The 15,503-nt window shown below is 32.5% G+C and overlaps 1 protein-coding gene across 1 annotated transcript; it reads left to right on the top strand.

Annotated features, from left to right (window-relative positions):
- The first annotated feature begins 2,206 nt into the window (after positions 1–2,206).
- Positions 2,207–10,129, top strand: LOC142612869 (adenine phosphoribosyltransferase 3-like). Its single transcript, XM_075785044.1, has 6 exons — positions 2,207–2,553; positions 2,961–3,071; positions 6,656–6,748; positions 7,972–8,121; positions 8,874–8,932; positions 9,735–10,129. The coding sequence occupies exons 1-6, from the start codon at positions 2,472–2,474 to the stop codon at positions 9,786–9,788; spliced, it is 549 nt and encodes a 182-aa protein (XP_075641159.1). The 5' UTR covers positions 2,207–2,471; the 3' UTR covers positions 9,789–10,129.
- The last annotated feature ends 5,374 nt before the right edge of the window (positions 10,130–15,503 follow it).

Genomic DNA, 15,503 nt, shown 5'->3' with positions numbered 1-15,503 from the left:
ATATAGTAATAGACAGTTAATCATAATAAGTGCATATTAATAGCTATCATAATTATTTATAAATGCATATTAATAACTACCATAATTATTAATTTTTATTTAAGAAAAAAAAAATAAAAAATACGTTATATACTAATACCCTCAGAGCATCCATTAACTTTTCCCTTATCAAATTTCATATTTTATATACAAAATAAAAGAGAGAGAAAATCGATAAAATCATAGTTTATTAAAAATTTCAATGCATTACACGGGTTGCTAACTAGTCAATAATTAATACATACATACATACATACATACATACACACACACACACATATATATATATATATATATATAATCGAAGATGTTTAACTTTTGGTTGACTTCATAATATGTTATCACCTAAGTTTTGAGGTTTCACAACTTTACATGTCATTTTTTTAATATCAATTTTTGAATTGAGTTTAGATTTTATACCATATTGTTATGTTTATTGCTTTTAAATGATATAGTAATAGATATTTAATCATAATAAATGCATATTAATAACTACCATAATTTTTTATTTAAGAAAAAAGAAAAAAGAAAAAAAATATTTTATATGCTAATACCCACAGAGAATCCATTAACAAATTTCATATTTTATATACAAAATAAAAAAATTGATAAAATCATATTTTCTTTAAAAAAATTTAGTGCATTGCATGGGTTACCAAGCAATGTTACACCGCTCAATATTTTTTTAATTATATGAGAATTTCGATAAATCTATGGCTGGATTACATTATCTTTATATATTCTTTATGCTTACACAATTTGAAGATCACCAAAAATCAATAGTTATGTTATCAATCAATTGTTTGAATTCAAGTTTTTGTAATTTAAAATAATATATAAAAGACGAGTTTATGGATCGAATGGTAAATTATATTCGATTAGCGTGAAAATTGGTATGCATGTTAAGAACATATAAACATGTAATTCAACAGTTGAATTTTCAAAATATGAATTCAATAACAAATTATTAGGTGATGTAACATTACTTAGTTCTTAATTAGAGTTACACCAAGTGTAATTTGAGCCCAGTCCATGTATATATGTGTATATATATATATATATATATATATATATATATATATATATATATATATATATATATATATATATATATATAAATTGAAAACGTTTAACTTTTGGTTGAGTTTGTAATATGTTATCATTTAAGTTTTGAGTTTTCATAACTTTCCATACCATTCTTTTAATATCAATTTTTATATAAATTGAATTTACATTTTATACTATATTTAAACCATATTGACATGTTAATTGCCTTTAAAGGATATAATCTTTTTTATTTTTTGAGCGGAATGATATAATCATTTTAAATGCATATTAATAGTTATTATAATTATTAATAAATGTATATTAATAGCTACCATAATTATTAATTTTATACTCAAGGATCTCTCAAAAAAAATTATATTCAAGGAAAAAATGATAAATGAAAGAATATATATATAACACTGAAGGCATTTAACTTTTGATTGACATTATGATATTATTCTACATAAATTTTTGAAACCTCACAATTTCACATGTTATTTTAATATATATTTAAACTTTATTTTATATTTGAACATTATTAGAATCTTGAGACAATATATATTTTTCTATATATATAGTAAATAGTAGAATATATGATTCTATGAAGAAACACAATCATAAAAAATAGCTAATATTAAAATATATAGTTCCATATACAAATTGTATATACAATCATAATAAATGTTTATTAATAATTATCAAATTATATTTTAGACAAAAGTATCATATTATGTTAAAATTTTATCGCAAATTATTGACTAGTAATATACATAAAACATTTTTTAAAGGTAATATATATTGAAATGGTTTGAATTTCTCGTTAAATACAATCACAATAATTACCTAATAGTTATTATTATTATTATCAAATTTCATACTTAGGCATATATATATATATATATAAAAAGTAAAAGTTGAATTATAAGATTCTGTTTTCAAAAAATAATAATTACTTACTAATTAATAATAAAACTACGTAAAAAATATTACTTTAATTTTAAAAAAAATTGAAAAAACATTGGAGAAAAATATAAAGAGTGAGGAAGTGAGTTAAGAGTAATAGGGACCTCGTGATACCTCTTTTTGTATTTTATTAACTTTTACGATCCCTCTCTTTCTTGTATATCGAAAAGATTTTCTCTCTCTCACACATATATTCTTGTGCAGAGAGCCCCTCCCACCAAATCACTTTCTCCATCGTTATAAATACCTCTCTGTCTGTCTCTTTCGTTTATTACTTCGTCACTGCTGGAAGTGCTTTTTAGCTTCTCAGCTGTTTCGACTGTGAGGAAGACAAAGAAAGGAAACAGAAGAGAGAGAGACAGAGAGAGTTTTTTTTTTTAAGCGTTACTTGTGAGCTTTGTGTCTGTGACTTAGATACGATAATGTCGGCTTACAGAGACGAAGATCCTCGTATCCAAGGCATCAAAACTAAGATTCGGGTCGTCCCCAATTTTCCAAAACCAGGTTCGTTTTCTTTTCTCTGTTTTCTTGCTGAGAAAACGTGGGAAATGAAAGTATGTTGAAGATTTTTTTTTTTTCATATTTTACAACCCCACCAAACGAAAAAAAACTCAACTAAGCTACAGGTTGTATAACTTTTTGGCTTGATTGAAGTGGGTTTCCAGCTTTTTTTTTTTTTTTTATCTTTGAAGAACCAATGGCCCATGAGTCAGCAAGGTTCAAAGTTTTTTTTTTTTTTTTTCTTCTTTCTTTTTTGGTTTATCCCTTAAGTTTACATTTCTTTTAATTTCGTTTCTTTAACTCAAATTTGCTGGCTACCATATAAAGGGTTTGTTTGTATTCATGTTCTGCTTCTATTCTAGTTTTTGTTTTTGGTTTCACATTTGTTATTAAATTGGCCAAAATGGCAGGTATCATGTTCCAAGACATCACAACTCTATTACTGGATCCCAAAGCCTTCAAGGACACAATTGATTTGTTCGTTGAGAGATACAAAGGCAAAAACATTTCAGTTGTTGCAGGTAAACCAGTGAAAAATATAGTTTTTTTTTTCCTTTTGCTTTGGGGCTCTTAAAAGATTTATTAATTTTTGTGGGGTTAGGATTTTGATCAAAAGCTATTTTTTTGGGGGAGAACTTTTCTATAACTGTGATTGGCTTGAAGGTGGTGGGGTCCATGCTAATGAGAAAGTAGTTCTAGTGATGCAGAAAATGCTCTCTCTCTCTCTCTCTATGTTGCATAAGTTTCTGGTTGTCTTTTTGAATGCTTTTAGAGGACATTATGGAATGGAAGTGACTGTGGATTTTTGAGGGAGTCATTTTTTGTTTGACTATGAGCTTTGGTAGTGGGGTGTGCCATTGATTACTCCCCCTGAAGTTTTTTCTTTAGCGGCTCACATTTTCTCTCTCTCTCTCTCTGAGCATGTGCTCTGATCCAATTTGCATGGATGGTGGTTGATGATGGATGCCCACCTTGTTAAAATGTGGACCCGGCTGATGAGAGTTTCAATTGGGCTGGTCTTTTGGCTCCGTTCTAATGTGGATTTCACATTTCACTGTTAATTGACTTGGTTCTATTCAATGCCACATTTATTCTCTTTCTCCCTCTCTCTGTCAATCTTTATTATTATTATTTTTTTTGAATTTTTTTTTTAAAATATTTGAGTCATTGAGTGGCATTGTTGATTTCAGAGGATGAATTATTGAGTTTACTGCAATGGGTTTTGTTTTTATTTTTTTGGTAATATTATTATTATTATTATTTGTAATTTTCTTAGTTTTTTTGTTGTTGGTTTTTTTTTCTTCAGCTAGTAAATCGTTGATTGTTTGTCTATTTGTGACCCCTGTATGTTCTATAACCCTTTCTGTGATAATAACCGTGAGTTTACTGATATTCTGTGCTACACATTAGGAAAGTATTGACTATTGATGAAAGTTGAAAAGAATCTAATGGCAACATCTTTTTGAACTCCAGACACAACGTACTGTAATGCATTTATTCCTCACAGAGAATTCTTTACAATCTACTTTCACAGACTTGTGGGGAGTGGTAAAAAGTTATTCGATCTCAATATTTATAGGGCCTTGTTTTCTCAATTTATTATAACTCATTTATTATTTGTGATTTAAAAGTTGTTTGGTTCATATTTATTTCATGTGTTTTGTCCACATCTGTGGGCATTAGAATCTGTTTTCTAGTGTGCTTATGTGGACTTTTGCTGTCTTCTTTGTCCTGTATTTATGGGAACCTTTATGGAATCTTCTATTACAAAATTCAGTCTCACATGAATAAGATACAGTTTTTTCCTGTAAAAGATAAAAGATTATTACCTTCTTTTCCATTGTCATTGTAGTTGATAACTGATAGTATTTGTTTTGTGGATAGATTTTGATTGAATGATTATTATAAGACTTAGTTTGTTGAGTGCGTCACAACGGTATCTTGCACTCAGTTGTGATATAAGTCCAAGATCCTGTCCTTAGCTTGAAATCTTTACATTTGACATCATGTTGTGATCTTATGTGTAATCATTGCCGAGATGTGTGCCTGTTTCAATAACTTTTTCCAATGCAACTTTTGACATTTTAACACTGCTCACGAGTCTCTGTCAGTATCCTTTTTCAATTTCCTTAACTAGTGTTAAAGTCTTCTAAATTTTCAACAATTTTTTTGATAATTGTTATTTCCAAGCTGACTCTCCTGTGATTGGAGAGTATTGTTTCCTAGGTAGAGTAATTGTGGAAAAATCGTATCCTAGGAGGAATTTCACAAATTGAAAACAATGTCACTACTGCTTGTACTAGTAGTCTAGGGTTTAGTTGTTTATATATACTCATGTTATGATTTATTATAGCATAGGTTTTGTACTACACTCTTACATAATAAAGATGTAGCCTTTAAGGGTTTTCTCCATAGACGTAGGTTGATAAGGCTGAACCACGTAATTCTCCTGTTCTTGGTGCTCCTATTCTGTGCTTCCTCTTCCACATCCTCTTTAGCATATACAACATGGGACTTGTAACGGTTCAACTTCCATTAGAAAATACACATCGCGTCTACCATTAGAATTGAGTTTCTCATGGGACTTGTAATGGTTCAACTTCCATGACCTAGTCGACCGTGTGAGTTAATTACTGTTAGAGTTTGTATGTGAGCATATGCTACAAGTCGTTTATGTATATATTAGAGGTTAGACTCCAAGTATTTTTTCTGTATAGTTGAGTTAGAGTATGATGACAGCTATCAGTTAGACAATTTTGTTTTACTTTTCCCGTCTCTGCTCTTCATATATAAGAGGCAGAGCTTGATTATTGTACATAACACACTTACTCAATATACATACAGATATGATTTTCTCTCTTCCATTGAAGAATTGTCTTCACCATTGATGAGACTTCATGTGTGTGTATGGATTTCAACAATTACCATAACCTGTTGTCAACCTCATACAAGATTGTCAGTGGTGCACCATTAGTAATTGAAGGTTTTTGCTTGGGTTCAAGTGTTACACTATTCATTAAAATTTCTCCTACATAATTGATATTACAGGAGATTGTTTAGTTGACAGACAGTTGGACTGAAATTTTTTTAATAGGTCTTAGTTCATAAGATAATGTTAAATTCATTTCATGATTCTCATTCCTGTTTGATTGCAAGGAAAACATGTAAACCTTGATCATTATGTCAACAATCCAACCCTGTTGGAATCATCAGCACTTTTCAGGCGGGTGGTAGATTTTTGATTAATTATGCCTGAGGAGTTTTATTATGGTCAGCTGACGGAGCAGTCATGTAGGTTACACCCCATTTTAAGTTGGTTCGTGTCAAGTTATTTCTGTTTAACCTACACTGGAAGATTAATTTTAATGATCATATATGGTTGAGCTAAGTGTTTACATCTCAATATTTATTTGCTATTATTGTACCTAGCGTGGCATTGTACTTACTGAAACGTGTTTATGGATCTGTAAGGATGTGGGATTCAAGTCTTGGCCATAGCCATGTCTAGAACCAATTTTGAAAAAGGGTTCTTCTTAAGTTATTTCTTTTTAGCCTACTCTGGAAGATAATTTTTAATGATCATATATGGTTGAGAAAGTGTTACCATTCAGGGATGGTACTAATTTAATGGTAGATTACTTCTGATTTTGTAAATTAATGTTGTTTCAACATTTAATCTCATTGCTTTTCTTGGCAGGTTGGAAAGATATTTTTTTTTGGTATTATATATCCCTTAGTGCAGTACAAAAGCGTTGATTTGTTTGTTTTATATACATTATCTGGACTCACAATGTATGATTCATCTTTCTTTTGTTATCTCCAGTTTCTTAGTGCTGTGTAAAGCTTCCATTTTTATATTGTTATAGATAATGGATAAAGTGTTTTCTTTTGTTCAGTTTTCTGAAGTATTTCTTAATCACCAATTCATTTTTATGCATTTTTTCTAACATTAGTTACGAAGAGTGTTGATATTGCTGCTCTGTAAATTATTGTAACTATCTGATTTTATATTTAAAATTAAACTAGTCTGGACCAGCTTATCCCTAGAAACATGTTTTGAGATATGAGGGTGCCTTTTTTTTTTTTTGCCTTTTTCTTTGTGCAGGAATAGAAGCCAGGGGTTTTATATTTGGTCCTCCTATTGCTTTGGCCATAGGCGCAAAGTTTGTTCCCTTGAGAAAACCAAGGAAGCTGCCTGGTAATTTTCATCTTGCCATTGTAATTTCCTGCATCTCTTCTTTTGCGTGCATTAATTCTCCATTTTAATATTTCCCAAAAAGTCTCCTCATTTTTACATATGTTTGACACAATTATTCTCTTTTCATACATTCTTGGTTCTCAGTCTACTATTTTGATTCAATGCATGGCTCTTTTCTAGAAACGTTTATGATGTTGCTTTCTCATAATCTGCTTGTTTTTGTGATTCTTGAACCTGTGGTTTGGTCTTTTGTGATTTTGAAGCTTCCATAATATATTTCCCTGATTTTAGACAGTAAGTCTAAGAACACAATTTTTCACAACTGTTACTAGGCCTGTTGTGATTGGTGCATAATAAAAGTGGTATTAGTAATGGACTCATGTGAAAGTGATGTTGCTTCAATCACAACTTGACAGCTTAACAAGGTGTGAAAAAATTTGTGTTTTTAGCATTACTCAATTTCAAATTGTTGAGGGTCCAAACTTTCTGTAGATCTAGCATAGTATGCTGAAACTGCAGAGTGGAGTTTTCTATAAATTGTGACACATGAAATCTATGTGCTTACTGATTCCATAGCATCTTGTAATCAAGTGCAATCAACTTGTGAGGGAAGCTGTAATGTAATTTGCTCTGGGTTTTTTAAATTGCCATTTAAAAATATTTTGGGTTTCTCTAATTGCATATTCTCCTATTGATGATGACGAATAGTGCTGAAGATCTTGGACCCTGGTTGCTAGAGGGAAGACTTGACTGCATTGCTCATAGTTGCCTTGTTATGGAGCAATATTATTATCTTTGATATTTAATACTATTCTTTGTTCATTTGGTTGTTTTGTTGTCTAGTTCTTTTATGCACAATATAATTATTCCTGTTCCCATTGTCCAGTCCTGGTCCATCTACTATTGGTATCCCCCCCCCCCCCCCACCCCTTCTTTCTTTGGGGCCTGGCCATGATGGTATTTCTAGTGCTTCAATAATTTACAATTTCTGTTAGTATAGTTGTGTGTTCCTTGGATTAATCAGATGTTCTGCTGCTGCTCAGAATATTGGATGAATAATAATCTGACATAGCTCTTCCTAAACGTATTTAGGGCTTATCCAAGACTTGTCTTAAAATCTTTTCGGATTTTGAGTATCTAATATCACATTGAAGATGTTGTGGCTACTGCATAGATTCATATATTGTTAGTATCATTCTAATTTTGTCTTGCTATAATTGCAGGTGAAGTTATATCTGAAGAGTACATTTTAGAATACGGAAGAGATTGTCTTGAGATGCATGTTGGGGCAGTCGAACCTGGTGAACGTGCTTTGGTAGTTGATGATCTAATTGCCACAGGTGGCACACTCTGTGCGGCAATGAACTTACTAGGTGATTGCATTGTGAAATCTTAATACAGTTTGTTTTTTAGTAAAAATTTTGCGACAACCCCCCAGAATGACAATGTTAAGCTAGCATGACATACATTATACATTAAGTGTCCATTTGATTTGAGCTTATAAGCTCAAACCAACTTATATGTACAGCTTTTTAAAACCTAATTTTTTCAAAGTACAAGTATTCTTTAGCACACTCTCGGTAAAACGTTTGCAGAAAAAAGCTAGATTAGCTATTCCCAAACAGACATGAAGTGTTAATTCAGCCTCAAATTGGTTTAAGACATTGAGAACTTAATCAGAACAGAAAACTAGCAAGCACAGCCAATGGTCTTCTTGGACCAACTGGTACTTTTTAACCCTTCGAAATAAATGGAGGGTTAGTTAGGTTCAATAAGGGTTCTGAATTGTGTTCTTAAAAGAACAAAAGGAGAACTAGCAAAGCAGGCTTAGTCATGGGGCAACATTTAATCTAAATATGAAAAATCTTTGGTATAAATTGTTAATCCTGTTGTATTGATAGATTTTGATGTCTTCTAAACCATTACATTTTCAAAGTTACTAAGATTATAAGGTATGTGGTTGGCTTACTTTGTTTGGTTGAACTTAGTGCACTAATTATAGTCATGCTCAAAATCATATTAATTGCTTGATTTTGTCTTTTTATTTGATTTAATCATTGAGGCTATTCATGGCTCTGTGCATATTGCCTCAGTCAATTTTTGATGTAATTGTGTTGTTTCTCAGAACGTGTTGGGGCAGAAGTCGTTGAATGTGCCTGCCTCATTGAGTTACCAGAGTTACAGGTGTGCTTATTGTCTTGACTCTTTGTTCTATCAGTTATTAAATCGTAAAACAATTGGAGTATTTTCCAGTGTTACCAAGTGCTTCTATTACCTAGTTTCCTCTTAAAACATATGACTATATTATTTCTATGCACAAAGTTAACTTCTGATTGAAGTAAAATAGAGATGTCAAGAAATGCATTTTGGTGTTGGATTACACTAGTCAATCACACATTACTGGTCTGAAATAGTATTTGAGGAATGAAAAGCTGCACGAGCTAATTGGGGCAGAGAGTTATATAAGTTTCAAAACCTCATAATCTGGAAAAATGGGGCTCAGCTACTTTTAAGTGTTTGGTGTGGTGAATGCATGTAAGATTTGGATTTTTAGTTGATGCCTCCAAAGAGGAAACTAATTCTCTCAAGTGATTGAAAGAAAGATGAGTGAAAATTATTTGAATGTTATTGGTTCTGGTACATAGACCAAATAATACAATGCAAGCAACATTCCTGATTCTCTTGTTGATAATACCATTGATGTCTGAATGGTGGATTAGTGCAGCCACCATGATGTTTAAATATATCAAAATGATTCCTTGGCATCATTTACTTTAGAACAGATTTTTCATAGGGTAGTTTCTTATGCTTTATTTGAACTATATCCAAGGAAAAATGTAATTAAGCATAAATCTATAATCTTTCTGTAATTCTTGTATCTTTCCGTGGACTGTCATTTGTTTGTTTTGGGTCTCCATCAAACCAAAAAAATATCACTGATTTAACTATAAGCATGTCTGTAATATAAATTTTCTGTATGTTGCAGGGTCGTGGACGTTTAAACGGCAAGCCATTGTATGTACTTGTCGAGTACCAATAATTGTGGCAGATCTGCAGATGATACAATTGGCCTGCAATGGTTGAACCATGAAAGAATGTACAATAGAGGGATATTATTGGGTACTTCTCATATGGAGTCTGATTCTAAATCAACCCCCCCACCCCCGCCCCCCTTCCCTGTGTTTTTTTTTTTTCCCCGCTCAATTATCAATGAATTTTGATGAACCTTGGTTATTGCAACCCTTCACTTTACTTAGCAGCATAGAACATTTAATTATGGAAAAGGGCTTTATTTGAGAAATGCTTGTGATAGAGCACATTTTCCTTTTCATATTAAATGAATTTATATAACCCATCATGGGTTTCTTTTGGGTTGGGGCCGTTCTATAGCTGTCTTCCATATGATTGTAGTTTCACATTGTGACAATTTGACATATATCGCGAGCACAGTTTAAGCAATAGTCACCATTCTTTGATCAATCCAGTAGTTTCACATTTCTGTCAGGCAAGTTTGGTACTAAAGCATCCAGTAGTTTCACGTTGCAATTATTATAACTGCCTGATATCCTTTGCACTTATGACCTTTCCATTATTTTCATTCATGCAATTTAATTTGATTTATATGTTATTAGGGTTTCTTAGTAAGTGATCACCCTCTACTTAGAACTCAACCAACCCAAGCCTTTATGATGAATGAAAACCTTAGCTTTCCACTCAAAACTTGCTACTGAATCCTCAAATCACATTTTTCTAATAGTTTAAATTTTTAGGACAATCGGTAAATTATCATGGCATTAGAGTAAGAGATCTTAAATTTGATTATCGTTTTACTGTTATTTAAAATATTTAAAATTCTATGTGTTAGACCTTACTTATTAAGGGGAGGATTGAGATCTAGTTTTGATACCAATGGTTCAATTTAAAAGTTAAAAAGTTAATTTTTGATACCAATTATTAGATCAAGGAAGTTGAAAAAGTAAAGAAGTTGAGAGTTTAAAAAAAGTTTAAAATTTTGAAAAAATGAAAATGATGTGAGATATTGCATGGTGCAATTTGGGCCCTACACGTAAGGGGTATGTTAGAATTATAGGTAATGATCATGTTTTTTTTAGATAATCAGTAATTTATTAAAATTCTTGCGTTATGATGAATGAAAATTTAACCCTTAATAATTTACTACCTTAAAGGAGTCCCTTGTAGGTAATCAAACATTACCACGAAGTAGTGCTACGATAGTACTACTATCTTCAATTTTGGTGAAAGCCACTGAATCGGTTGCATTACAAACAATATAAAACATGTTACAGACCCACAAATGATAATAATAAAATATAAAAATAATAGAGTGAAAGATCAAAGATTTTATGCTAAAATACAAAACTCATTCTCTAAATTTTTTCAAAATTCATTTCATTTCTCTAACTTTACTTTCAGTTATTTCAATTCTTTAAGTTTTATATTTATTCAATTAAGACATTTTCGTCAATTTTTGTTCAAATTTTTTGAAAAAAAAAATCTAGAAAAATACTTTTCAATATTTAATTAACTATTTTTAATTAAAAAAATTAACCACAACATTTAACAAAAATTGATGAAAAAGTTTTAATTGAATATACTTCAAAATTATAAAACTAAATGGACGGAAACAAAATTAGAGACTTAAATTTTGGTGAATATAGAAGGTGTGTTTTATATTTTAGCAAAAGATTTAATATACCAAAACTTAGGGACCTGAAAACTTAGCAAGAAATCTTAGGACGTGTTTTGTAAGTGTATTTAAATAATAGTTTTTAGGTTTTCGAAAAATACGTGTGAGTGGTGAAAAAGCATGTGAAATTACGTGTTGTTTAAAAATTAAAAACATATGTTTAAACTCGCATACCAAACGAGACCTTAATGGCCTTAATCTATGGCTTCTTTTCCTCTTTAGGAACAGTCATGGTCGGCACCCTATTGTCCATGCATGCCACCCTTCATCTGATCACATTCTTTGGCTATCTAATCTCCCCTCTGTTCCTCTCAATGTGGTGCCACTGCCACTCATCATTAATATTTTTCTCCTGATCTTTGTTCCTGTCTCCACTTATCTATGGGACCTTGACCTCCTCAACCCAACCTCAATCTTCACCCCTTGAAAACATACGAGCTTGTTGCTGTTGGGTCTCCTTCGAGTCTATACGCATGTTGACAAAGGTGGATGATTTACAATGCTATAGCCAAAGAGCTCGTAGTGGCAAGCGGTGTTGGTGGTGGTGGTGAATGGTGAAAGAAAACAAGGTTCATCAATGGAAATGGAGGACTCACACACACGAGACCAGTAGAGATAAAAGTATTAAACTCTGTATTTGAGAAAGTACATATATCTTTACATGGAAATATCTGGAAGTTCATAAAGGAGGAAGAAGAACAGCGGAGAGGAAGAATTCTGGACTGCTTCGTGGTGTCAAAACGGTGTCGTAGCTTGTCGTCAAAACACTGTCGTTTGAGTCACAATTATAACGGCTACTTTACTGAACCAAACGACACCGTATAGAGACAGAATTAAATACAACTCTAAAAAACGGCATCGTTTGGCAGTTACTGTTAGCTTCGTCTCTTTCAAATGGGAAGCCATCAAAAGGGTACCTAACGAGGAGTCGAGTGAACCCTAAAGAGGTAAAATTTTTTTTGCTAGAATGGAGGCTTATAATAAACCTTGATGATGTTAGTTGTGGAGGAAATGGTGGTTTATGGACGCATCATAGCGATTGGACTTTAGGCATTGTCCAAATTGGAAGTGATGCGCATATTCATCCTTTGTTTTGGGTTTGCTGGAAGTAGAAGAAAAAGAACATTGACGGAAAAGTTAAGGCCCAACGCAACTACTGTGGAAGACTTATGGCTGGAGCAAATACATTAGGGACAACTCATTTAAAACATAGCAAAAAGTTGTCCAAGTGCTTCGAGGGAAGCAAATCCTCCGAGGGAAGCAATAGATATTAGGAAGCAAGTTCTTGTCAAACAACACAATATGGACGCATATTCATAGCGATTGGACTTTAGGCATTGTCCAAATTGGAAGTGATGCGCATATTCATCCTTTGTTTTGGGTTTGCTGGAAGTAGAAGAAAAAGAACATTGACGGAAAAGTTAAGGCCCAATGCAACTATTGTGGAAGACTTATGGCTGGAGCAAATACATTAGGGACAACTCATTTAAAACATACCAAAATTTGTCCAAGTGCTTCGAGGGAAGCAAATCCTCCGAGGGAAGCAATAGATGTTAGGAAGCAAGTTCTTGTCAAACAACACAATAGGACAAGAAGTAAAGGGATACAAAGCCCTAGTGTTTTTAATGAAGAGGATCAAAAGGCTTCAAGGAGGGACCTTGCTCGAATGGTCATTTTACATGAGTACCCTCTTGCAATTGTTGATCATATTGGGTTTCGGGATTTTGCTGATGGTCTTCGGCCAAATTTTAAGATAGCAAGAAGAAACACATTGAAGCGAGATATCAAAAAAAATTATAATGAAAAGAAGCAGACGACTATGGTATAAATTGACAAGAATGCAAGTTAAGTTGCAATGACAACGGACTGGTGGATTGCAAACAACAATAAGAGGTCATTCATGGTAATCATAACGCACTACATAAGTGACTCTTGGACTTTGGAAAGCCAAGTTATGAGATATTTTTTAAGTTTGTTGGCTATCTTCAATGGTAATCCAAGTAGTGGGCTTTTAAGTTTGAACCTAAATATTATACTATGTGTGATGGTCATTGGACCCCCACGCCCAACCTGCATAAATCTAAAGAAATTGATTTTAATTGGATTGGTACTTATCTTTGTAGTGATTTTAATAGTGGTGCTATCAAATTTTAGTTTGCAGCTTTCTGCATTCTTTAGTTAGCCATATTTATGTTTATTTTTTTTAGGTTTATTCGTATGCCATCTCCACATGATAAGTATTCTTTTTCTAAAATCCTTTTAGAGTGTCTTTTTGATTGGAACATTGATTTGAAGTTATCTGCCATAATTGTAGATAATGCTAGCAACAATGATGGCATGATGAAACTTATTTCGGATAAGCTTCAAGCTAGTTCACTTATTTTAGGTGGAAAATTGTTGCATGTGCGTTGTGTAGCACATATTTAGAAATTTGGTTGTTCAAGAGGGTTTGAATGTAATTGGTGATGGTATTGAGAAGGTTCGACGTAGTGTATATTTTTTGACACAATCGCCAAAAAGAACATAAATTTTTGAAAAAATATCTCACCAATCACATATTGCAAGTACTAAGGAACTGGTACTTAATTGTAGGACTCGTTAGAACTCTACATATTTGATGCTTTCAACTGCCTTGATTTATAAAGATTTTTCTCCTCGTTTATTGTGTTGTGAGCCTCAATATCAGTCTGCTCCAACTAATAGGGATTGGGAGGTAGCACAAATTGTTTGTGAGAAGTTGGGTTACTGTCATAAACTTACTGAGTTGCTTTCTGGTACTGCCTACCCTATGACTAATCATTATTTTCCTTCGGTCTTCCAGTTGAAGATAAAATTAAATCAGTGGCTTTCAAGTGAAGATGAGTTGGTTAAGAAAATGGCAGCAAAGATGTTAGCTAAGTTTGATAAATATTGGAGTGACGTTCATGACATCATGAGTTTGGCTATTGTTTTAGATCCAAGATATAAATTGATGTTATTGACATTTATTTTAATAAAATGCATGGTAGTAAGGCTAACAAAGAAATTGACAAGGTTAAGAACCTTCTTTTTGAGTTATTTGCGGAGTATGACATAGAAAACATTGATAGAGGAGTCATTTATTCTCAAGTCTCATATTCTACATCTATATCAAGTGCTGCACATGAACATGATGATACAATGAGGGACTATGATTTGTTTTTTAGTAATGCGACTACTAACATAGGCCAAAGGGGTAGGGATATAATATCGGAGTTTGAACTTTATACTAGTGAGAAAGTGGCACATAGAACTGAACAATTTGATGTTTTGGGTTGGTGGAAGCATAATGGTAGTAAGCATCCTACCTTGCAACGCATTGCAAAGGATATTTTGGCTATTCCTATGAAAACAGTTGTCTCAGAGTCGGCGTTTAGCACTAGCGGAAGATTGTTGAGTCCACACCGTAGCCGTCTTCATCATGATACCTTAGAAGCATTGATGCGTGGGCAAAATTGGTTAAGGAGCGAACTTAAAGGTGTACCAAAAGATGCTACCATTCAAAATGTTCTTGATGATTATGAAGAAAATGAAGTGAAGGAAAGTAATGCCATGGAGCTTTTAGACTAATGGACAGGTATTACTATCCTTGATTATCCTTGATTGTGTTAGTTTTGGGGAAAAAATGCTACCCAATGACATTAGATTTTTAATATTATTTATGTTTGTTTTGACAGGTCCTGCGCTGTTAGAGTTCATGATGATACAATATGGAGTTTAGATGACTTTTATTATTGATACATGGACCTTTATGTAAGGGATTTTGTGAAATTTATTTTAGCAGTTGGCATTTGCTTGACAAACAACTGAAGAGGCAAAGGAAAATATTGCTTAGTGACTTGATTGTGTAATTTCTGTTGCTGTTTGCTCAGAGGAAAAATGGAAAATATTGCTCACTTGGCATTTGTTTAGTTGTTTTTTGCATAATAGGTCCTTGTTCCCCTACATTTGTTTCAGGGTTGTACTGTTTCTTTATTTCAAGGTTGTCTAAAACAGGTCTTGTGAATAATGTGTTGCTTCTTTATTTTA

Source organism: Castanea sativa, chromosome 10, assembly GCF_040712315.1.
Source record: "Castanea sativa cultivar Marrone di Chiusa Pesio chromosome 10, ASM4071231v1".
NCBI classification, from domain to species: Eukaryota; Viridiplantae; Streptophyta; class Magnoliopsida; order Fagales; family Fagaceae; genus Castanea; species Castanea sativa.
Note: the sequence above shows the minus strand (reverse complement) of the source record. Positions and strands in the feature narration are given on the sequence as shown.